Raw genomic sequence first — 26,427 nt, 5'->3', positions numbered from 1 at the left:
GCACCAAGTATTCCGTACAGTTTCACACGTGTGAAACTGTTGTCAAAATCCATACTAGCTAATATTGGCTGTGAATCCGGACATTGGCAGTTCTTGGGGCTTCCAGTTCTTTTCACCTTCTTTGGTTGCAATTTCTTGCAAGAACATTGGGGCTTTGGAGTTTGGTCTGCAATCTCTTGTTTGTTTGCAATACATTGGGTCATATCGCAGGACATTGAGTCACTTTTGCAGGACTTTGAGTAAGATTTGCATACATTGGGTTATATTTGCAAAAATTTCAGCAAAATTTGGGGCTTTTCTGCATTTGCCCTCTATTTGGCCTATTTGCCCTCAATAAATTTGGGGCTTTTGCCAGATTTGCTGTTTTTGCAATGAACATTGCCTGCCACAGTCACATTTGGGTCAGATCTGCATTTGCCCTTGGATTTGGGTCAGAAATTTGCAAATATTTGCTGTCATTTTTGGACAGCCAGATTTTTGCAATGATAGCCTTGAGGCTTTTGGGTTTTTAGGTCTCTTTCCGGGTATCACATTTGCTATGGCTGGGAATAATCAATATCTATTTGGCATTCTTCGTGAAGATGATAAGTTGGATGGCACCAACTATCCGATGTGGTCTTATCTCATGAAACATATTCTTGTTGCAAAGCATTTGTGGAATATTGTTTCTGGGGCTGATCTGAGGCCAGCCAATGCTACAGTGATTGCCTCTACTGCTGGTCCCTCTGCAGGGGGTACTCCTCCTGATGCCTCTTCCTCTAGCACTCCTGCTGCTGCTCTTCCAACTCAAGAACAGAGATGCAAATGCACATTCATGTATTGCTTTATCATCATTATTCCACACATCCGGTCTTGCAGGACAGCAAAGGATGCTTGGGATAAACTGGCTTCTCTCTATCAGATTCGCAATGAAGCTCGTGTTGCATATTTGAGAAGGCAATTACAAGAAGTCAGTATGAATGAAGGTGACTCTATGAATGCATACCTGACAAAGGTCAAGGACCTCATGGAACAACTTGCCAACATTGATGAGGTGGTGCCAAATTCACGACTTGTCAGTACCACATTGAATGGACTGCCAGATACATATCAAGGGTTTGCTACAACCCTTCGATTAGCGGCCACTATTCTTTTGATCAGCTAGTTACTTTGCTTTTGCAGAAAGAGCAAAGTAGAGCTAATAGACAAGCCATTATTCTTGATCATGCATTTGCTTCACCGCAGACAAGAAGAGGCAAGGCTTCCAAGCCTATGGGCAAGCCAAAATCTGCACATAGCAGCTGCAATTCCTCCCATGCATCTAAAAATACAGCAGATAAGTCAAAGAAGAAAAGATGCAACTATTGTCGCAAGCCTGGACATGACATTTCAGAATGCAGGAAGCGCATTGCTTCGGAGAAAAAGAAAGCAGGATTGACAGTTAATGCCTCTCATGCTATTGAATCCCATGAGCCAGAAGATGCTTCACATGCACATGCTCTTCAGGATGATTGGGCATGGGCTGTCCATTGCTCATTTGATCCCTCCAAAGCTGATGCATTCTTTACTGCTAATGATGCTTAGTCCTGGTACTTTGATAGTGGTGCTTCCAAACATGTCACATCTTGCAGACAATTGTTTCATTCTTTAGCTGATGCACCTCGAGGGGGGACTGTCACATGTGCTAATACTCCTTCATATGCTGTAAAAGGAATTGGAGATCTGCAGTTCACATCTATTTCAAGCCATCCTGTCACTTTGACAAATGTTCTCTTTGTGCCTGGAATTGAAGTTAACTTGATCTCAATTTCAGCAATTGCTACTTTAGGTTTCAGAGCGATTTTTGATGGCTACAGATGCCTAGTTTATGATCTTCGTGATGACAATGCCATAGTTCTCACTGGCACTTTGCAAAAGGGGCTTTATCACCTTGATCATCACTCAGCTGCACTTTCTATTGAAGCATTTGCAATTTCAGATTCATAGCTTGCTGAAACTCATCTTTGGCATGAGAGAATGGGTCATCTCAATCATAGAGCTCTTGCAAAGCTACATTCACAGCAGATGGCAAATGATGTACCTCAAACTCACACAATTTCCAAACATGTGTGTGAGGGTTGTCTTTTGGGTAAGATGCATCGGTTTCCTTTTCAAAAGAACTGTCCAAAACTCTCACAAAGGAAATTGCAGCTAGTGCACAGTGATGTCTGTGGCCCAATGAGGACAAATGCCATTGGGGGGTACAAGTATTTCATGACTCTCATTGATGATTTCACAAGATATTCCTGGGTATATCCTTTAAAAGCCAAATCTGAAGTTTTCTTATGCTTTCAGAGATGGCTGAATATGGTTGACAATGAATCAGGATGCAAGCTTGTCACCCTCAACACAAATAGGGGGGGAGAGTATATGTCTAAGGAGTTTGATGCATTTCTGTCTTCACAGGGCATTCTTCACTCATGCACTACTTACACTCCTCAGCAGAATCCTGTTTCTGAAAGGAAAAACAGGTCCACAATGGAGATGGCCACATGCTTGCTTAAGGCCAAGTCTTTGCCCAATAAATTTTGGCTTGATGCAGTGATGTGTGCCAACTATGTGCTGAATAGATCACCTACACGGGCATTGAAGAACGGGCATTGAAGACTGTTACACCTTGTGAAGCATGGAAAGGCAGGAAGCCTTCACTATTACACATGAGAGTTTTTGGGTCTCTTGCATATGTTCATGTACCATCTCAGCTGAGACATAAGCTTGATGACAAGGCCATCAAATGCATATTTATTGGTTACAGCTAGGAGAGTAGAGGGTATCGCTTATATCAACCAAATACTGGGAAGATTATTGTCAGTAGAGATGTAATCTTTGCTGAACATTCAGCTTCTCCTCTTGTGGACTGCAAAGCTAAGCCAGATGTTGACATGTTTGATGCCTTTGAATCTTGGTTACCTCTGCCATCCTCAGAAGAGGATTTTGACCAGCAGCATGAGCCTCCTGCAGGCCCTCCACTAAGCAATAATCAGCCCTACCTCATGCTGATTTGCAGGTTTCTCTTCCGGCACAAAATGATCCCACTATTCATGATGCAGTCATTGAAGAAAGAGCTGTCAATAGACAGCAAAGGCAAGTTCCCAGATGGCTTCTTGATACATTGAGGGACAGCAAACAAGATCAGCCTTTTGGTGCCCGGACAAGATCAGAGAATAGACAGCATGGTCACTTTCTTGAGTTTGCACTCCTTGCTACAGCTTGCAATGAAGAGCCCTTGTGCCATAAAGATGCTTTTGACAACAAAGAGTGGATGGATGCAATGAGAGCTGACTTACATTCCATTGCTAAAAATGACACATGGGAATTAGTAGATCTCCCTCCCGGCAAGCATGCCATTGGAACCCGGTTGGGTCTACAAATTAAAAAGGAAATCTGATGGCAGCATAGATCGATACAAAGCCCGTCTTGTTGCAAAAGGGTATGCCCAACAACAAGGCATTGACTTTAAGGAGACATTTGCTCCCACATCCAGGATTACTACCATTAGATGTGTCATTGCCATTGCAGCCCATCATCATTGGCAAGTGCACCAACTTGACATCAAAACTGCTTTTCTTCATGGGGATCTGCAAGAAGAAGTCTATGTCACACAACCTCCTCGCTTTGAGGTTGTTAATTCTGAAAATAAGGTATGCCCGCTTAGAAAAGCCCTTTATGGTTTGAAGCAGGCACCCAGGGCATGGCATGCCAAAATTCATGCACACTTACTATCCCTTGGTTTTCAGAATAGTCCCACAGAACCCACTCTTTATGTCCGTGGGAGTGGATCTGATTTTTTAGTGCTGATTTTATACGTGGTTGATATGCTCATCACGAGCCCAGATACTCAGCAAATTGCAGCTTTCAAGGCTGATTTGCAGCAGATTTTTGACATGTCAGACATGGGACCGCTTCATTATTATTTGGGCATTCAGTTTGCTCATGTTGAGGGGGGTATCATGATGTCTCAGTCCAAGTATATTGGACAGCTCCTTGATTGTTTTAAGTTTGAGGATTGCAAGCCAATCTCTACTCGAGTGGACCCTGGCTTCAAATTCTCAGCTCATGATGGGAGCCCACCATGTGATATCACTCTTTATCAACACGCTGTTGGATGCCTTATTTATTTATGTCACACCAGACCTGACTTGCAGTATGCAGTATCTCAGCTCAACAAATTCATGCACATGCCCAGTTCACAGCATTGGCACACAGTGAAGAGAGTCTTCAGATATCTCAGAGGCACTCACGATTTAGCCCTCTTCTATGGTGATCAGGGTTCACTTACCATGCATGCTTACACGGATAGTGACTAGGCAGGATGTTCCAACACCAGAGTGTCACATACTGGCAATTGTTTTTTGCTTGGCAATTCATGTATCTCTTGGCTCAGCAAGAAGCAACCAACAGTTGCCACATCTAGCTGTGAGGCTGAGTACAGGGCAGCTTTCACCGCTACAGTAGAGTGTGTTTGGCTTAGACAGTTACTTATAGATCTTGGTATTCGCCAGACATCCTTCACTATTGTCTACACTGACAACCAGAGTGCTTTGGCCATTGCGTGTAACCCAGTGTTTCATGCGCATACCAAGCATATTGAAGTTCATTATAGGTAAAGGGGCAAGCTCAGCAAAAACTACGTCCCTACTGACAATCACCTTGCCTGTGCTAGGCTGAAATAACTTGTAACCTTTGCTTTGTGAGCTGTAGCCAATGATGATGCATTTGACAGCAATACTTCACCAGACACAACCACAGGCTCATCTCCTTGAAAAAGATGGTGATGTCCCGGCAATGGAACCATGAAACCGGCCTCAAGGCCAACAAGGGGTGGTAACAGATAATTAGCATTCACATTAAAACACTCAGCAAATATTCAATGGGAGACGCAGACCCTGAAAATGGGTTACACCAATGGATAGAACTCCTCTTACATCTGGGGCATTCCACAGCTCACTAGGTAGCAATATACCATGCAAATTCCTTGCTGTGAACTGCTCTCACCAAGCATATCAATGTGCATCCCTTTCTGTTCCAAATGGCTTGCACTAAGCCCGGAATTGCTCCTAGCAACCAATGCTTGGTCACACAATCCCCCACAACTATCACTAGTGTCCACTTGACCACTTTGTGCTCTGAGCAGAGAGAGAGACATGAATACACAACCAACTCTTCCAAAACAGCTTGGAAGTATAAAGAAGCACCCTGTGTGCCTAGCTCACGCTCCAAAGCAACTTGCAGCTATTTGGAGCTGTTCTATGTGACCAGCTAGCCCTTCACAGAACAATACAGAGGTAATTGGAGAAGCTCTATACGATCAACCTTGCTTGTGAGCAGCCTTGCCTCCTCCAAGCAATTGCGACCACTGCTCCACCCTTATGGATATCCCAAACTCCAAATAGATCCCAATGAGCAGCCCAAAAGCCCTCTTCCAACCGAGTCACCACTCCAGATCTCTGACTAACCCGCTATATGGTAGATAGAACTACGACCTCAACTAATGAACCGCCATCAACCCACAAACCACAACGGGTGGATTGCGAGACAAAATCGGGATTGTTGTACATGCAATTGGAACGTGCAACCTCCGCCCACGGGCTCACAACCACTGTACCTAGGCTGGAATCATCGGCACACTGCTTACCCCCCAAATTGTCATACATAAGCGCAAGCACCAGACCCGACTACCAGATGAAGTCACAATACGTGCAATTGCAAATCCATGGGCTACTTACCACTGTACGGAAATCTTTTCGTCGTTTCTTCTCCCATATGATCTCACGCCCATTTCCCCCGTCAACCAACTAGCCTCCTCCGTTGATTTCAAGTACTTTCATCCTTGGATCCACCGTCCTCTCGAACCCCCTGTAGCCACCCTCCCATGCATACACGTATTGTGCTTGGGAATAGTAGGTGCCATGTGGCAGATCACATCAATTGTCCTTGGCCCCTCTTGGACCAGTCACCACTCTATGAGTCCTCTATGGACTTCAGTTCATCCCAGGCCACAACCAATGCCTAGAGGCCCTTTGCTCACCTAGCAGCCCAAGGCCTTCCCCCTTGTTTTCCTAAGATCTTGCCCACATGCAAGCGCCCTCATGAAAATGTGTGAAAGAAGTAGTCATCTCCTTTTATTTTTGTGAATCCCAACTTGATGGTTTGACCTAGGAAGTTTACCTAGACTAGAATAGATACTTTGTGAGGCAGTCTTGTTAGGAAGAGAAATCCTAGATGTTTCAACTGCTAGAACCTTCGTAATCAACCCTCTTTTGCAACTTTACCACTTCTAGGCTGGAAGCACAGCAAAAGACAGCTCAAAAAAACTTGCTTTACACGTGGCACGCATCTTGAGGAAACTTGTTTTTATTGCATTTGGAGGTCATAGCATGCACAATCAGTACAAGAGGCTCCTGTTAAAGTTGCGACCTGTTAGAAGGGATTAGACTTAAAAACAAAAAGAAATTCCCTCACAATTTGCACGGGTGGGTTATTATGGCTATTGCTTAAAAACAATTTGCACGGGTGGGTTATTACGGCTATTGTTTATTTACAAGTTGAACAGTGTCTATTATTGTTGGTGCAACTTTATGCTTCTGCAGAATGATTTGTTTTTGGTTCAAGGCCATCAGGAAAGGGGATAGAATGGACTGAGGATGGCAATGTGGAACTACAATGGTGCTAGGACCTAATGGCATAGTATAATCACAAGCTGGTTGCCAAAAGAAAGTTCTTTCATTCAAGCACTCTATACGGGAAAAACAAGAGAGGTTGCCAAACGGTGATACATGGCATCTAAGAGCCATTCTAAATTGACCCTAGGTTTTGATTGTACAAGTAGGTGCACTCCATTCAAGGCAAAGGGTTGCCGCCACATTGGTTTAGAACCACCATGCAATCCCCTAATCAGCAGTTTTGCCCAAATTGCTTGAAGGTTGCTTGGTCTAACAAAGACAGGTCACCTAGGTAATTCCTGGTTTATATTGTCACATGATTCATCTAGCAGGCTGCTGTCCACTGTAAAGAGAGACCAAAACTTGTGTATGTCAGCTTAACGTTTTTGAAGACAAAGGGACGGTCATACAAAACTGGCCATATCAAAATGTGGCCTCAGAAAACTCCAAAGAAAAATCTTCCCATAGATATTCACACCAACAATTAAAATGGCCAGCAGCCAACCTGGAGCAGAAGAACAGCAGGATCTATACACAAGAACAGCTCAAAATCCATGGGGTAGAATAATTCAGAAACTTGATGAGCACAAAACAACTCTTTACTAACCAGGCAAAATAAGCTGGCTAATAGATTGAAACCATAACAAACAGATCTGCATCATTGATAGTTAGCAGCAGATTGATTCAAAAGCATATTTGCATTTGAATCCACCTATAAGATAGACATCGGTAAAGATGTAGCATTGACAATGGTCTTATTAGATAAGATGAGAAATTTTATGTTTGTCACTCACATCCACCACCATCTTATCAATCTCGCATATATCAATTTGTTCTACTGATTTGTGCCGAGAGACCTCCTTCACAACACCACCATCTCCTCCACCAACCACAAGAACCTGCAGAAGATAAAGCAGAAGAGATGAGTCCCCTGAGCCAAAGAAAAAATATTACTGCCCATTAACGTAGAGACACATACCTTTTTGGGATTAGGAATTGAGCACAGTGGAAGATGAGTAATCATCTCCTGATACGCACACTCATCACGCTCTGTTAATTGAATTACTCCATCCAAGACTAGCACTCTTCCATAGGTTGCAGACTGTCATCACAACAAAGTAGTTGCTTAAACTTTGTAGATCACAACAAAACATATTGTTAATGTGCTTGCTATGTCAATAACAACCACAACTTGATACTGCGCTTTGTAACCCCACCACAAACATCACAAGCCTGTTTGGAAATGTTTACAAGAGTGCATATACAGTCTCAACTTTCAAGCCTCAAGTCCGTTATCTACAATGTAAGGATCGACTCCGATCACACAGGCATGTCTTTCACGAAAAGGGCCACACATTTGAATGCAATTAACTGCTACACAAACAATAAAGCAAGTCAACAAATATAACTCAAAAAAAAACCTGGAAAACAAGAACATCTTGATAGTCTGATTTTCCTTCAAACAAAATCTTCTCCACCTCAAATGAGTGTGCCTCCCCTGGAAAAGTAATCGATAGAAGTTATACAATGTGATAGACAAAACAACTAAAATTTGTCCATCTTAATTGCACTCGTATAGAGCAACATATTATCAGCAACATTAATAATATGTGCATTACTCTTGCATGACTTTTTAATATGATAGTACACAATGTGTTTTCAAAAACAGCATAAACAATATTAGTTTCAAGTGCAATAAACCTGCAACATGTCACAAGAGGGCAATTTGTGTAATAAGTAGATTATCACACTTCGTGTTGTATTGTCACTTTTATGTCTTGGGTATGTGTTCAATCTAAGAGCACAAAAAAGGAGAGAAAAAGAGAAAGAGAAGAAGGAACGGGGAAAGAGGGGATTGGGGGTTCACTTTGCAAGCATTGTTATTTACTATCAGTTCTAGTTGTATGCTCTTGTCTCAATTCATATTCTTTACAGCCCACGCCATCTAATCCCCTTGCCTATTTATATTGTATTCCTTTCATGGAAAAAATTTATGTAAGTTAATCATGCAAAGCATCACACTCTATTAACTATAATCAAGCTTTGAAACACGAACTTGAGCACAATGTACTAAGATAAGAAAAAAACGCGACACATCTAAGAGAACAAAAGGGCTTCACATCTATATTCATTGTTGGAATTTATCAAATTTTGAATTTGAGCTTCTTGCATCAAACAGGACTGATCTGTTAGGACAATCTTACTTTCAATGACTTCAGAAAATATGAAAAGGTTGGGCACAAAGTCTTGAAACGTGAGTCATTGGCATTGTCATCATCCATGTACATATGATGGGACATGGTGTTCATGGTATACATGGATGGATATAGAGAACACTAGAAGGGACCTTTGTCACAGTGCCAATTGTCCTGATAGGCCCCGAAGTCTACTATGCCTTTTCAGGCTTGCAGTTCAAATGAGCGGGGTCCTTTCAATTGTTTTTCTTCTTTGGCCTTCCAATTTGATTAGTCATCACAGATCCTGCATCCTCGTGTGCCAACATGTCGTCATAGATCTTTGCAAAATGGATTGGTTGATCGAGTGTCTCGAACTTATTATGCTTGATTTCGTTATGATAGTCTTTCGATAGAGTACAAACAAAGATGAGGCGAAGAGTTTGATGGCTAACCTAGGGAATTTCTCCATGATCTCCCAAAAATCCTAAATGGAGAAACCCAAGGGCTTCTCACCCTTATTCAGGATATGATGCAAGCTCATTCGGCTAGAGAATAAATTCTTAGGTGTAGACCTCACAAAACTCATTCCAGTTGTATGAGTGGAGGACTTTTCCTTCAAGTTCCGCCACCATGAAGGCCTTCCCTCAAAGATACATCTCCACAATGGTAGCACTTACTCAACCAAAAGATAATGGTGGTGGCAAAATGGTCCTCCCACTTAACCAAAAGTGCACTATACTGAAGTGTAAGGGCAGTCTTTATGACTGAAAGTCCTTGAAAAGTACCAACTGAAATTATTATTGACAAGGATACTGGGTTTACTAGGCGTTTGTGGAGAGCTGTAAATTGAACACTCAGCTCAACATGAGTTTGTCTCATCATCCTGAATCGGATGGACAGACTAAGAATATATGTTGAGAGCTTATGTCTCCTAGAGGCAGTTTGATTGGGAAGAGTACCTTCCTTTATTAGAATTTGCTTACAATAGTTCTAAGCATTCAGCGACCTGAACATGCTGACGTATGGATACAAACCTAGAGCCACATGGGTAGTTGGCTTCCACAATGTCAAGGTTGGCACTGCTGCTGATTGGTTGCAACAACAACAAGATATGTAGCAATTTGCAAAATGTGCTCAAGATTTAGGCCAATTAGAATCAGTCTCCTCAAGTTGTCTCAAAGGGTGAGTGGGTGTACTTGAAATTTCCTAATAATGTGAGCTAGTTAAGTCTATAAAAAAATATCTTCACACTTTTGTGGTTTCTAGATACTTAAAAAGTTCAATGAAGTGGCTTACAAGTTGCGTTTACCTGACGGTGTTGGGTATATCTAGATGAATCCAAGAACATGCCCAAACTCATCCTCTTAAAACACAACATAGCGCCATTTCAATCTCATGATAGTCACTCATAAGGTTGAAAACCATAAACTCCATCACGCATAGCAAGGACTAGCTACTATGACATTCCCACTAACATCATCAATGCCCACCATAAACGAGACGGAAAGGGCATTTACCTGATGGTGTTGGGTATATATATATCTTTGTAAGACTCAAATACATCCAACCGTACAAATTCAGATTTTTGTTATTCTAAAGTCAAATATTCTACAATGAAAATAAAAGAAAAAACAAAAGAGCTAACAAAAGCATCTTTGAAAAACAAAAGGTAAACATACCTAGCAAGCAAAGCAATGCTTATGCCGTACCCAAGCATAAGTAGCTATACAGGGTCTCCAAAGACCCGTGGTGTCTCTTTCATGTTAGCAGATTGAAAGAGAAGTTGGGTGCTGGTGATAGTTTGGTCTCTGAACTTGTATGAAATCGAGGATGTAACCACTTAAGTGTGCCCCATGAACCGGAAAGTATTCTCGATTATAAGGACCAACATCTTAGAAATAGGGTTGTTCCACAGATGAATTCTAAATGAAAAGAATGCTCGAAAGAGAATAGCACGTCGGAAAGTTCATTCTCTTTCGCCCCGATTCCAAGAGTTTATGTCTCAATCCTTCACTAAATAAGAGGGGAGAATGTTATGTCCACATCTTGACATAGCGTGGCTAGCGTTATAGAGGTCAGGTTAAGAGAGATCATATAACCTAACCTTGGGACAGTTACATGATGTATCTTTGGTACAATAAGGGTAGTCTTAGGGTTGAGACACCTAACACACCCTATGCCTATGTAAGTGTGAGTCTCGGCTCATTTGGGGACTCTGAGGCCCTATGCCTATATAAGTGTGAGCCTCAGCACATCTGGGGACTTTAGGGAGTGGGGCCTCCTAAGAATACCCAACTAGTATGAAGCTCGTCCAAGCCTATGATTGCCTTACAACATCTATGCGCAATGGGGCTGCATGTTATGACAGGCGTAGTCTTACCTAGGAGATCATTGATCCAGGATTTGCTTGACCTCTAGCTTAGGGGTGAACCTTGCAAGGATCTTCTAACCGGCCTTCAGGAAACTAAAGGGCAAGGAACCTCTGCTAAATTGTCAATTGCCTCAAATACAGCCACAATGCATCACACAAACACTTCTTTTACTTAAATTTACTTAGATATAAACTGGATAACAACAGTGTGGAGGCTAGAATGCCCCTGCGCCGATGGAAACAGCACACAAGACACCCACTGGCCCCAAATGCTTAACGCGCCTTTCTATATTTATTTAATTCTTCTGAATGGAAAATGCTTTACACACTAGGGGTTCATCCTTGCACTGTTCCTCTTGCAATTCCTCTGACTATGCTATAGGCATCTATTCCACAGTGCACCACCAGGATCCAACTAGCAAGGCAATTTAGGCATTCACTTTTGACTTCAGCCAACTAAAAGCATCAAAGGAACCAAACCAACACGCAAACTGTGCTCAAGGAAGCCTCAAGGCTTTCACATGCACCAAAAAAACCCTATGTCTCTTCCCCAAACACAGCCTCTGCTTCTTAGTGTTTGCTTGAGCCTGTAGAAACCAAGAAAAGGGCTCCAAACACGAAATGCACTGCAAAAGCTTCAAAAATAGGAAAAGAAAATTCAAAAAGAAGACAATAACCATGTACCCACTGTCTGTGGAAGAGAGACGAGCTCTGCTCTCGCACCAATCCCTTGTCCAGGCTCCCAGCAAGGTATAGATATCTTCCAGCCTCAGGGTAAAGAGAAAATGAGAGAGATAGAGAGCAGAGGATTGGCAAGAAAGAGCTATAGAGAAAAAATGGTCAGCAGATTTGCCCCGAAGTATTTGCCTCGGGATCTGTACCAAAAAAACCTCCTCAAGAAGCGTGCCTATCTCAAATTGCACACCAGATGTCTGTACAACTGTCCGTATAGTCCATCCAATCAGTACGGTAGCTATACAGCTCTGAATTGGAGCCTTGGGATGCGCGCCTACAATCCGTACACTATACGGATTGCCTCGACATGTGTGCAAGAGCAAAAATAGAAGCAAAAGCAAGAAAAATGCAAGTGCACGAGCAGCCAATAGCAAGAATACGTGAAAAACTGTGAAGCTGGCGTGGAAATCTGCTCTAGACGACTCCTACAGGCTCTGGGATGTTTCAGGAGGGTGACAGAGAGAGACGGTGGGTATTAGGAGCACATGCACACACATGCATGCCATTTGGCCCTTCATTAAAGTCCTAACCACCATAACAAGGACAACATTGGTTATCCTTGGGCCCTTTAGGACCACTCTGTAATGCCTTTGCCTTGCCCCAACCACCATACCAAGGACAACGTTGGTTGTCCTTGGGCCCTTTAGGACCACTCTGTAATGCCTTTGCCTTGCCCCTAGGACCTAGTGGATACACCTAGAATTTGCCCCTACGAACTTCTAAGAAGTTTGCACTTCCTTTAGCTAGTCCCCCATGGCCAAACTATTACTTGACTTAACCATGATTATCCATGGGTTGAGTTACACTAGACTTTTCACGTCCCCGTGACATACCCTCCTCTTAAAACAGCAAACTATCCAAGTTGCTGCTGAAAACTTACAGGAAAAATAAAGAAAAATAGGCAAAAATAGCCCATACCAGAATATACATTATCTGTAAGATACAACCTGCAATGATAATATGGCCTAGGAGAGCTTGAGAGTCCATCCATACATCAACACATCCTCTGTGTCGAGTGCCGCAAACACCCATCATGCAGACCTCACAGCAGAAATACTATCAGCAAGCAGCATCTCGAGTGAAACAATCGATCTCACCAAGCGATCTCCAAATACGTGAGCAGTCTGTATCAATGAAGTGGAGGTGCTACCCTAGATCTCTGCTCTGCTGCACCTGTAGGAGCCTGCAGCGCATTGGGCTCAAGCTGAAATGCGTCTAGGTGGAGCTGCAAAATCTGAGGTGACTCTGCCAGATCACCCTCCTCCATCCACTTCGCATCCAGTGCAAGACATATGTCAGGACATGCATCACCTGCCAGAAGGCTGGACTGCTGCAGCCTTACCCATTCCCGATTGACCCTGGCAAAGCATTGCCATGGATTTCATCTTCGATCTTCCACGTACAACATCGGGACATGATGGGATATGGACCGTTATTTGTAGATTCAGCAAAGGCTGGACTGCTGCAGCCTTTACCCATTCCCGATTGACCCTGGCAAAGCATTGCCATGGATTTCATCTTCGATCTTCCACGTACAACATCGGGACATGATGGGATAAACCACTGTGCATTCTCTTTTGGATGATCTGTAAACTTCAATAAATATTATTTATAAGTTTTTCCTTTGCGCGTTGTTCTTTGCTGATCATCTAGAATACAATCAGGCTCAAGAACTTCGACTTCATCCACAATCAAAGGTGGTTCTTCATATACAGGATGCATTGGTAATTCTCCTTTAAAAGGTTTCAAGAGATGAATGTGAAAGGCATCATGAGTCTTCCAATTATTTGGCAAGTCCAAACGATAAGTCAAATCATTTACCTTAGCGATAACCTTGAAAGGTCCATAAAACCTTGGTGCTAATTTCACTATAGGGCATTTATCAACACTCTTTGAATGCCTCTTTTCAATTTGTAGAAGGACAACATCTCCTTCCTTATACATCATATATTGTCTTTTCTTATTTGCTTGCTTAGTATACTTCTCTTGAGCTCTCTTAATGGATTCAGTCACTTCTCTCATGATCTAATCATAGTTTCTTATAAAATCATCTGCAGCTTCTATCTTTTAACTAATCCTTGTGATAGGGATCGATAATAACTTTCCATAAATTATTTTCAATGGAGCTCTTCCTATAGCGTAATGGATTGTATTGTTGTAAGCAAATTGCAATAGATGCAAATACTTATCCCAATTGAACGAAGGAATATGCTAGAAAGCCAACGCGAAAGTCACCTTTGCAGCAAGCTTGAGAAGCCACTACTTCGAAACCCGTTTTCAACGTTTTGGTGATCTTCTTCTTGACGGATAGACCCTCCTTTCGAGCCCTCTTCACGCGTGACGACAAGCACACAGGTTCGCCCAGTAGGTAATGAGGTCTCTATCATGCAGCTCGTTGAACAGGACACTAGCCCAGCTGCACGCGCAGGCAATCAGTTTCTTGCCTTTCACTGTTCCAAGTACATAAAAATTGAAACTAAAAGAGATGCTTCTCGGTTCTCAGTCCTCACCTTTCTTTGTTGAGATAGGGTTGATTCTTACCAATCAAAAGTCTAGCCACAATCCTTTACTAAGGCCTATCTCCATCCAGCCTCAATGTCGGCCAAAAGAAATAATGCTCCACAGCGATGGTGGCATCAATGCCTTTGTGTCCTACATAAGGTGGGGCATGACTCTCGGTCAAAACTTTTAGCCTCAACTATTGCGCGACACACAATCTGCCATGCATCATCAGAAAACCCTCCTTGAGAGTATAGTGCTCATGCCTCTAGCCCTCGACCAAATGATCATAAATCTATGCAAAATCAGCATCATTGTCATATTGATCCTTCATGGCATCAAGTTCATCATGATATGCAATGGTAACGGCTGAAACTTGCGGCTTAACGAACACTGCATCTGGAGTGGGCTTTCGGGAAAGTGCATCTGCAACCACATTCTTCTTTCTAGGCACATGCACAATCTGAAAATGAAACATAGAAAGAAAGTTAACCCACCTCATGTGCTTCTCCGACAGCTTTCTCTAAGTGAGAAAGTACCGCAAGGATTGGTGATCGGTCTAAACATAAAAATCAGCACCTAAAAGATGATGCTTCTAGGTCGAAAGAGCATGTATGACAGCCAACATCTCTTTCTCATAGATGCCAAAATTCATTTCAGCATCCTTGAGCACTCTACTCTCGTATGCCACCACTCTACCATCCTCCATAAGTACCCTGTCTACGCTTTTCCCACATGCATCAACTTGGACAGCGAAGGGCTTGTGAAGATCGTGCAGTATGATAACAGGATTGGAGAAAAGTTTCTCTTTCAGCTTCTCAAAAGCTGCAATCTCCATCTGAAAGTGACTCCTTTCTTCTGCAAGGCATGGAGTGATGATGCAATCCTTGCCAAAATTTCGGATAAATCTCCTGTAGTACGAGCACAAGCCAAGAAAGCTACGTACTTCATATATGTTCCTTATGTGTGGCCAATTCGTGATAGCCTCTACTTTGGCAGGGTCCATCCTGACTCCATCCTTAGAAACAATATGTTCAAGAAAATTGATCTCATGCATGAAAAATTCACTTTTCTTGGCATTGACAAGCAACTTATGCTTCCGAAGCTCCTCAAAAACAATTGCCAAGTGCTTCTTATGTTCATCCTTATCCTGAGAGAACACGATGATGTCATCAAAGAAAGTACCAATAAAGGCTTAGTGTTCTCTTAAAATTCTGTCCATCATTCTGTTGAAAGTGGCAGGTGCATTCGTCAACCCAAGTGGCATGAGAAGAAACTCATACAGACCAAATGTGGTTCGGAATGCTGTTTTGTGCACATCCTCAGGCTGAATTCTGATCTGGTGCTAACCACTCTTAACTCTTGCTCCTCCTGCTCTGAGATGGTCAATGACCTCTCACGGTGTGACATGCTAGCTGAGATTGATGGCTGTAGCAAAAACTGCAATGAAAGCTCCCTTCACCCAACACTACCAGGGCTCACCTCTGAGGAAAGATGGTGACAATCCCAGCAATGGAACCACTGTAACCGGCCTTAAGGAAACTAAAGGGCAGTGACCATCTGCTAAACTGTCAAATGCCTCAAATACAACCACAATGCAATACACCAAACACTTCCTTACTTAAATTTACTTAGACATAAACTGAATAACAACAGTGTGGAGGCTAAAATGCCCTTGCGCCAATGGAAACAGTACACAAGACACCCACTAGCCCCAAATGCCTTGGCGCCCCTTTCTATATTTATTTAATTCTTCAGAATGGAAAATGCTTTACACCAGGGGTTCATCCCTGCACTGTTCCTCTTGCAATTCCTCTGGCTATGCTATAGGCATCTATTCCACAGTGCACCACTAGGATCCAACTGGCAAGGCAATCTTAGGCATTCACTTCTGACTTCACCCAACTGAAAGCATCAAAGCAACCAAACCAACACGCAAACTGTGCTCAAGGCAGCCTCAAGGCTTTCACATGCACCAAAAAAACCCTCTAGCTCTTCCCCCGACACACCCTCTGCTTCTTAATGTTTGCTTGAACCTGTAAGGACCAGAAAAAGGGCTGCAAACACAAATGCTCTGCAACAGCTACCAAAACAGGAAAAGACAATCAAAAAGAAGACAATAACCATCTACCCACTATCCATGGAAGAGGGGCGAGCTCTGCTCTCGCATCCATCCCTGTCCAGGCTCCCAGCAAGGTATAGATGTCTTCCAACCTCCGGGTAAAGAGAAAATGAGAGAGATAGAGAGCGGAAGACTGGCAAGAAAGAGCTGTAGAGGAAAAATGGTCAGCAAATCTGCTGACCGAAGTGTCTGCCCCAGGATATGTGCCAGAAAAACCTCCTCGGGAAGTGTCTGCCTCAAACTACGCGCCAGATGTCCATACAAATGTACGGACTGACCTACAGTCCGTACAGCTCTGAATTGGAGCCTTGGGATGCGCGCCTGCAATCCGTACACTGTACGGTTTGCCTCGACATGTGTGCAAGAGCAGAAATGCAAGAAGAAGCAAGAAAAATGCAAGTGCAAGAGCAGCCAACGGCAAGAAAGCGTGAAAAACTGTGAAGCTGCGTAGAAATCTGCTCTAGACTCCTTCTGTTGGCTCTGGGATGCTTCAGGAGGACGAGGGAGAGAGATTGTAGGTGGTAGGAGCACATGCATGCCATTTGGCACTTCATTAAAGTCCTAACCACCATACCAAGGACAACGTTGGTTGTCCTTGGGCCCAACTTTAAGACCCCTCTCCAATGCCTTTGCCTTGCCCCTAAGACCTAGTGTAGGAACTTCTAGGAAGTTTGCACTTCCTCTAGCTAGTCCCTCATGGCCAAACTATTACTTGACTTAACCATGATTAACCCTTGGTTATCCATGGGTTGAGTTACACTAGACTTTTCGCATCCCTGTGACAAATCTATTGTTGGGTGGTGACGGACTAGCCTACCATGTGTGTCCATGTCTCTGTCTACTAACATCTCGTGTGTTGCAGGGAGCTCGTGGATAGAGTACTGTGTAGAGAAAAGCTTTGGCTAACCTGTAAGGGGTGTTTCAAGTGTGTCTCATGTTCCATTAGGTTTTCTTGTTTTTGGGTAAGTGTGCAGATCTCGTTTTTACTGTTGTGCCACGGTAGTGTGTCAGTTCCCCCCGGGCCCGAACAACCCCGCCTTTACTGTTTTCAGTTTTTTGTTACGAACAGGATCCTTGGGCTGTGTGTCCATTTAAAAGGGAGGTTGTGTGGCTTTTCATCTTTCAGATGTGGACTGTGTGTCCTCCTTGAAGATTGTTCTCCCTCCCCTCTCCTGACTATGTGTCAGCTTGTAGGTTCTCGTCAGCCTTCGCTGTGGACTTGTTCTCAGGTTGTGTAAGGGAAAGATTACCCGGTGGTGGGTAGTTGTTGTCAGTTTTTGAAATCTTGTGTGGGTTTAGTTTTGTGGGGGAGACTCCTATATGAAGGTCCTCATGCGGTTGTGAAATCCTTTGTAAAAGCCAAGATTTCTCAAGACCTTTGGCCAGACAGAAGCTAGAAGCAAAAGGGAATCCCACTGCTGTCCATAGCCTTGTGAAGCGAGGTGCAATTGAAAATTCTTGCAAGAGACTCTCAATAGTGAGCCGAGCAATGTACAAGTTGCATGAGTAGTGCCAACGGGCACAGCAGCGAGGCACAGGATCCAGCTTCAAGTAGAGTCTGGAGGCTCAAGTTGCTCATATGGAAGCTCTAAGGAACCTGGGCAGCAATTAGAGTTGCTTATGAAGGCTCCAAGAAAAGGGATTGGCAGCAGTGCCTCAGAGGAGGTATAGCAACTCAGGCAACAAAACAGCTGTGAAAGGCCAGACCTTGCATTAGTTATGAGCAAGGGAGGAGAGAAGCCATCACGCTTTGCAAACCTGCAGACAAACAAGAAGACGCTGGAAGTGTGCGCTAAGGCATGTGTGAAATCACCAAAATCTGAAAAAAAAGGGATATAACTCCAAATAAAAAGCCTTACCACCCTTGATAAAAGCACATCTGGCTGAATCTGAGTTCTCACAAAGGCACTCGTCCTCCAGATGTCTAAGTACATCTGCTCCCTCCTCCGCCTAGACCTGAAGTCTCCTAAAGCAAGGAGTCGATCCCTTGAGCTTTGATGCCATGATTTTTAATAGCCTTGCTCTAATACCATGCAGGATTCTAGGAATGTACCAAGCTTAGATCTGGAACAATGTTAGAGATCAATTAAAGAAGGGCCTTGCTTGCTTCGCCTAGCACTAACCCTTACATGCAGTGGACATTTGTTAACCCACGATCACACAATGTTCAAGATCCTACTTCGTATGTGCACACAAGCATTGAATCAAACCAGGCCAGATCTGAATCGTATGTCCAATCTGAATATTGGACAGACAAATAGACAATCAAAGCATGTACAAATATGGTCCACGATGTGATCCAAAACTGAGTACAAAAGTATCCTCTCCATCATAACCACAAGGAAAGCAGGGTGCTACTCATAACTCAACTGGTGCTAGATTTGGATCTTTGGATGCTGCCCTATCTCTGCTGCTCTCTCCTGCTGCTGTGTCCCTCACAGTAGTCCTCTGCAGTAGCTTAGGGAGGAGCCCAAAAGATTGCTCAGTTATTCAGCCTCGGAGCTGATCTCCTGGAGCTCAAAACTGCTACTACTGTAACTATATATACCTCTGTAAGGCTAGAATATACAAATTCAGATTTTTGCTACTGTAACTACCCTAAATCTTTCAACCACGAAATATGAAATGTAGGGTGAATTTGACATAACCCCAAAGCTACTGATCAGAAGTGCTTCCCTCTTGCAGTTGTCAAAGTCAAATCTTTATGCCCATTTTATCGTAGGCTATGGCAACCCTTGGGTATAGCAGATGGCATGGCTGGGTGCCCCCCTTTCTGTAGAGAGGGGCTGGCTTCCCACCCACCTCACGAGCTGGCCAATCAGCGGTCTGTAGGCAGGCCAACCTGCCCTACATGGCTGACTTCCCACCCACCTCACGAGCTGGCCAATCAGCAGTCTGTAGGCAGGCCAACCTGTCCTACATGGCTGACCACCAGTGTCTGTCCCAAGACTGGCCCTGTCTGGCCCAAACCGACCCCACAGACTTCCAAGAAGCAAGAGGATCAGTACACAAAGACCCTACATGATAGCCCCATTGTGGAACTCACAAAAAAGACAGCATAATCAAATTTTACGAAAGCGCTAGTTGGAAGTGCGTGATCAGCCCCAATGTAGAAGTGCACCTCCAAATACTGAAGACACCCCCCAAAGCACGAGCAGACCATGGGAACTACGTGGTGCTTCTTCACAAAAGACGGCATGAGCAAATTCTGCACTTCGCTCTTCTTCCTTGGTTTTTTTGAGCTAGCTCCTCTAGCCTTCTTTCAAGTTCCCACCGCACCTCCACTCTTTCAACGCTTCCTGTTGGGTTACCTTCAGAAAACAGAGGATTCTGCATATTTGCGCGTCCAGTTTCAGCTGACAAAGCACTATTAAAGAAACAGTAACGTAGAAACGAAGCAAGGATAGACATGTTTCGAAATAGAAGGCGGACTGACAACCAAGCAATTCCGGGACGCTAACCACTGCGATACGCTAGTCTATTGGGCTGACTGTCACAATGAAATCTCAGAACTGAGACGTGGATGACATAGAGGCAACGTGGAGCAACAAGCTTGCTCTGAATAGCCAGCAACCACACGTTCTAATCAAGTTATCGAAACTAAAAGTAATTAAGAGCAATATGACGGTAGTTTCTGACCACTTCTGCTCGTTTGCGCAACGAAAACGAAAGCGATATTCGAAACGTAAGATTGAGGACCTCGAGATTGCTCAAACCGCAACACGAAAGATTCAAAGAGCTTGCATGATAATAACACTGGCAACGACGAAAACAGAGAATGAGAGAAGCCAAAAGTGGATTTTTGAATTCGTTCTCCGCAGAAAACTTGAGAGAAGGCAAGAAAGTGATGCAAGGTTCAAAGCAAGAGCTGCAGCTAGAGCGATTGGAAGTTGAAAGGCAGAGCTGCAGTTAAAATTGGAAGAAGTTAGCCTGTTCTTGACGGAGCGACTGATTTCTGCAGGCAAGGAGGGAGCAAAGCAAAAGCTCCGGGTGGGAAGCGAAGAAAGGAGGAATTTGGAGAGGAAGAAGGGAGGTACCAGGCCACATTGGACTGATTTCGGAGAACCATCCGGGGATGACGGAGGAGATGTTAGCGCGACCGGAGCCAGGCTTGATGTCTTCCATGAGAGCAGCGCAATTGAAACCGCGGGGACAACAGAATTCGGGGGGCATTTTGAAGGCGCCATTTTCAGGAAAAGCGTGGTCGGAGCGGTGCCTTTTGGGGGGCAAATCATCGGAAGGTTGGTGAGGAGCCGCCATGGCCGGAGGAGGAGAAGCAGCAGCAGCAGGAAGCAGAGTGAGCTCTGCAGCTCCGCAATCCGCCATAGCCTCACAGCTTCAAGCTCAAACGAGCACTGCGAAGAAGACGACAGAAGTTTCTAGGGTAGTCCACTTTTGAGGTCCGGACCTTGACGGAATTCTTGACGGAACTTCTGCCGGAACTTTTGTTCCCTCCCCCCCCCCTTAAAGTTGGCGCCTCCTCATTAGCATTTACTGCTAATGCTAAATTAGAGCCACTAAGTGGCCTTGGTTTGGGAAACCGGAACCCGCACTTTGCAATCTAAGGCCGCGCTCACACCACCCAGTAGCCATCCTCCGAAAGTGTTTGTGAAGGGCTCCCATCCCAGTTGCCTGAAGACTGACACATCAAAACTACTTCCGGCCACCAATGAAAGCCCCCCACTATCCCCCACGTAGTACGTTGAGCAAGTGCTGAACCTAGGCCACTGACCAAAATTAGATCCTTCAACTGCAAGACCAATCAACCCTTTGTGACACCACTGTGACCGCCAAGTGGTGTGAACCACCATAACTGACACTCATCCCACTTCTTCTTTATCATCCTCCATGGTGGCCGAGTGGTGTGAACCCAGCCTATAGAGCATATTTCGTGACCTTGGTTGCAAGCCACAAAACAAATTAGTTTCCCACAAGACGTACCCTTCCTTCCAACTAGGGGCTCCTAAAGAAACCAAAACCAATCATTGTTTTGGATTGTATCCAAAAACTTGGGGGCTAACACATCATCATTTCTACACGTAGAGTCTGAACACCTACTCTAAGCTCAAAGAATTAGCTGGCACCAAAACCAAAAAGAAACTGCAACCTAGCTTTTGGGTGGCAAAACCGGTTCGCATTTTACGAAAGATGAGGATGCATGCATGATGCTACTCGTCTCCTCGGTCTCATCGCTCCAAACTTATGGCCTTACGTGCATGCCAGTACATCGGAGCCACACACATACGACCTAATGACTTGGTGGGAGAAGGGTTTTATGGGGAAAACTAATTCCCCATGTTAAATATCATAGTGTTTTGGATTTTATGTCATCTCCAACTCTCAAATAGACTCTTCTCACACAAAACCATTGGCCTACGTACCTTTCATGTTCATCAAAAAGCAGTGACCTACGTAACTTTCATGTTCATCAAAAACCAAGGTTCAACACCTTTTTTAGAAACTGACGTGGCTCCCCTTCCTTTTTGCAAATAGACATGGCTCCTGAGTAGCTTTGATGTTAGTGGAAAAACAAGGGTCTGCCATTTTCAAAGAGAAAGATTCCCTGACAACTACCTTCTTTTTTGGAAACTGACATGGCTCCCTAGTAATTTTGACGATAGTAAGAAAAAAAGGGTCTCCCATTTTCAAGGAGAATAAATATTACCGATCCTTTAAGAGGGCATTCCTCTACCTTTTCGTATAATCATCATCTACCATCACATTAGCCACTAGCACCAACATTATCCCCATGCGGCCCTTGGTGGCATTCCACCTAATCTAGCTCACCAGAACTTGTCCACGTGCTTGGTAGAATGGCTCAAGACTAGAACAACTAAAGGTGTGATTGTGAACACTTTCAAATGCACATTTTAGGCACCTCAAAGGGGTGGCAGAACGATTCCTTACATGGTGAGCCTATTCAACCTCAACACGATCTAAAAGATAAGGTGAAACTTAAAAATGCATAGCATGTCTTTCATCCATTCACCTAACCAAGTGTTGGTAGATACTAATGGTCTACTCTCTGAGTCCTAGTGCATCCTTAGTGGTGGCTCAACCTATAAAGCACTCATATGAAGACAAGCCAATGAGCATGTGAAGACAAGATCTTATGGAACGAAGTGGAAAGCGATGCTCTGCTCTGTGAGTTCTAGTACATGCTTAGTGGCTCAACCTATAAGGCAATCATATGAGGACAAACAATGAGCATGTGAAGACAACATCTCGTCGATCCAACTCAGTGTCAATGAGTTCTAGGTCAATCCTTAGCTGCTCAAAACTATCAGGCACTCAAGTAAGGACAAGCCAATCAGCACGTGAAGGCAAGATGTCATGGAATTAGCTCGACCCATGGCAACTTAGGGTCTTGGCACGTATGAGGAAAAAATATGGGAATGGAAAAGGCGGTCCCATCCATATTTAAATGTCTTTTTATCAAGTTCCTATCCCACTATGTGCTAACAGTCAAACGAACTAAAGATGGGTTAGGTGGGAGAGAACACATGGCATCACTTCATGTGTTAAGGAGGTGGGGACAAGGACACATCATCATTCCATCCTTTCCAATCCCTTAAAAAACTAATTCCATTTTGGTTCCTAGGGTATGAGACCATAGTTGAGGATGGGAGAAAATGTGGCTATTCCCATCCTAAACCCATCCTAGACCACTTGGTCTAGGTGACAAATAGATTGTTATCCTAAACCCATCCTAGTCCCATATATGTGCTAATGCCCTAAGCCATGTGCCAAACCCATTGCACAATATTTCAAATGGGGTACATTTGTGAAAGGCTAGTGTGTAAAAGACATGTGATATGGCAATTGAATATCAACTTGGCCAACGTGTGCACCATCTTATTCCCAACCTTGGATGCCTCCTTTTGTCAACTAGCAGGGTCACCAATCCCAACCTTTTCATTGCCTTGCTTAGAGTATTAAGGCCCTCTTGTGTGAGCTTGATGAACCTTCTACAATGAAACAACATGCATGCAAGCAATGTTTGCAAGTCCTACCAATAATTGTAGTATGCATAAGGCTTGCCGATTATTATGGTAAGTTAGATGGTTAGACAAAATGTTCAACCTTATTTAAGGTTAATAAAATATATTTGCCAACCCCATAGTGCTCACTGAGTGGTTACAATCGATTCCAATCACAATTCATATCCCCTTCTAAAGTATAATTAATTACAAAACCGTATTTATGTGGTAGGCATGCTACCACCAACTACTCTTTGCTACCAATTTTAGTAACCTTGGCATGCCCCATGGCCATTTTATGCATGTCATGAAATAAATAACTTTGCGAATATTTGTTTATAGTAAGACAATTCCTTTCATAAAAATGGCATATGCAAGACCATAAAACACATGACCCCTTCCCACATTTGTGCAATTTCACATTCAACATACTAAAAGCAAGTTCCCATTTTTTACTAGACTAATGGAAAGGCATAATCACGTTCTAGGTGATCAACATATTCATCATACCTTACAAAATTGGTGATCCTAGTACTCCTCCCATCATTTGTAAACAATGAAAATTCATGATATGACATGCTACATGTGTTTGCCACTCATAACCTAGGTTGGGCTAGAGGGGTCCTAATACAAGCTTGAAATAAGCAAGTTCTTTATGTCATTAATAGATGGGATGTTGATGACCTAAAGTCCAAATAGAGCATAATTTTTGTCATGTTTAGAAAGGATCACATCGACATAGCGACTTAATCAAAACAAGACTCACAAGGATTGTTTTTGTAAACATGATATATTATAGTAAAGGTGCTACGATTCCAAACAATATGTATCCTAGAATAGCAGAGTGGTTTGCTCACGACCAAGTATAAACTAGGATCAATAGTTTTCTCACACGATAAATCAAAATGTAGGCTCTTTATTTGCTAGCAACATAGTCAATTATGAAACTTTAAGAATTGCCTACATTCCACATGATTATCACAACCCATGTAGGAATACAACTCTCAACATGAAATTGAGTGTGTGCATGTGCGTGTGTGTGGAGAGAGAGAGAGAGAGAGAGAGAGAGAGAGAGAGAGCCCACCATTAAAGTAAAAGTTTTAATCGAGTGCTAATGTCTACATGGGAATTGTTCAAAGGTCATACCCCACGTTAAGCGTTGTCTAAAGTGAAGGTGCTTTTTCACCTTTTTCACCATTATATCATACAATATTGTGTTGTTTTCCTATTAAGAATGTGTTTCTTTTATTCCATAGCTATTTCTATGTACTTGTGCTTACCACATGATCAGTAGAAACAATCAAAAATGCAAGTGGAAAAAGAAGACATGATTCACATATCAAGGAAACTCCCTGACATGTACTTGGAGCTTTGTATCGACATTTGATTTTCCAAATATTTAGATGTACTCGTTGTTGTCTAAGCAAGAGCCTATGAATTAGCATTAGGATGTTTATAAAAGGTGGTTAGGGGCTAGATTACATTATTTTGTACTCTCAGAGGTTAGGATGCCCTTTTTGCAATGATGTAGACTCACATAAATGTATGGATGGGTATCATAGTTCTAATATCACATTTTTGCTCCAACTTTGACGCAAATTTTTGCATAAAAGTACATGGAAAAAAGGAAAAAAGAAGCTTTAACAACATGTTGGATTTCCCTCTCCTCCTAGGGTGTTGGGTATGAGATTTTTATTTAGTATACCTTTTAAACAAAAAGAAAAGGAGATACTAACCTAGGTGTGAGATATGGACCTAGGAGACATGAACTTAGGTGTGAGATTTTGTCTTGCCTTTTTTGGCGGCCCACATTGATGAAGTAAGTGCATACATTGTGATAACTTGGGCCTATGAGTAAACTTATAGGAAAAGAAAAACATAAAAAATAAAGGAATAGACAGAATCATATCAAAGGTATTACCTAGTCTATGTGCACTAGTACAAGTTGGAATCACTACATGCCTTTCCAAATAGTTTATGAAAAAGACTTGATGATGTAAACATATGTACCATCAATATTTTAATCACTTCCCATGTGACCCCCATGTGAACCTATCACAAGTCCCCTTATCATAAGAGGAAAAACAAGAGGCATCTATTATATTCCTTAACATCAAAATCATTTCATCCTCCCATTAATAGTATTGTACGCTAGGAACATGCACTTTTTTAAGTAAACCCCAAGTTCTTTTTCAAAGCATGTATACACTATGCTCCTTATATTATTATGTGAATCATGTAACGTGTCCATTCATATCTCAGTGTGCTTGAAAGTTTGATTGGGATTTATGCTTCACAATTTTGGTTGTAAAAAATGACTCCTTTTTCTAGCTATAATGGCAAGTCAATAGCAATATGGAGAACGAAATTCTTGGAACAAGGAGGCTTATAATCTTGCTCATTATTCAATCACAAGAATCTATCAAAATTTACATCATATATATATATATATATATATATATATATATATATATATACATATACATATACATATACATATACATATACATATACATATACATATACATATACATATACATACATACATACATACATACATACATACATACATACATACATACATACATACATACATATATATATATATATATATATATATATATATATATATGTATGTATACATATACATATACATACATACATATATATATATATGTGTATATATATATATACATATATATATTATTATATTTATATTTATATTTATTTATTTTTGTATTTATTTGAAAGAAATTATACAGTCCTTATGGATACAAATACGATTTTCTACCACAAGATGTGACAAAAATTGATGTATACTAGCAACAACACAATTGTATTACCATCTTTAGTTTCTTTGTGA

The 26,427-nt window shown here is 42.6% G+C and overlaps 1 protein-coding gene across 1 annotated transcript in view; it reads right to left on the bottom strand.

Annotated features, from left to right (window-relative positions):
• The window catches only part of LOC147880475 (spermidine synthase 2-like), an 80,989-nt gene extending 59,985 nt beyond the window's left edge, over window positions 1-21,004 (bottom strand). Inside the window, exons 1-4 of the mRNA XM_087370521.1 lie at window positions 20,622-21,004; window positions 8,102-8,178; window positions 7,660-7,782; window positions 7,475-7,579 (exon numbers count right to left, since the gene is read on the bottom strand). Coding sequence (XP_087226647.1) covers window positions 7,475-7,579; window positions 7,660-7,782; window positions 8,102-8,178; window positions 20,622-20,910 — 594 coding nt within the window. The 5' untranslated portion in view covers window positions 20,911-21,004. The remainder of the gene's footprint in view (window positions 1-7,474; window positions 7,580-7,659; window positions 7,783-8,101; window positions 8,179-20,621) is intronic.
• Window positions 21,005-26,427: the final 5,423 nt, after the last annotated feature.

The sequence above is a fragment of the Dipteris shenzhenensis genome, chromosome 32 (genome assembly GCF_047967505.1).
Source record: "Dipteris shenzhenensis isolate YYH24624 ecotype China chromosome 32, Dip_SZ_1.0, whole genome shotgun sequence".
NCBI classification, from domain to species: domain Eukaryota; kingdom Viridiplantae; phylum Streptophyta; class Polypodiopsida; order Gleicheniales; family Dipteridaceae; genus Dipteris; species Dipteris shenzhenensis.
This window is presented reverse-complemented; position numbering and strand designations above follow the sequence as displayed.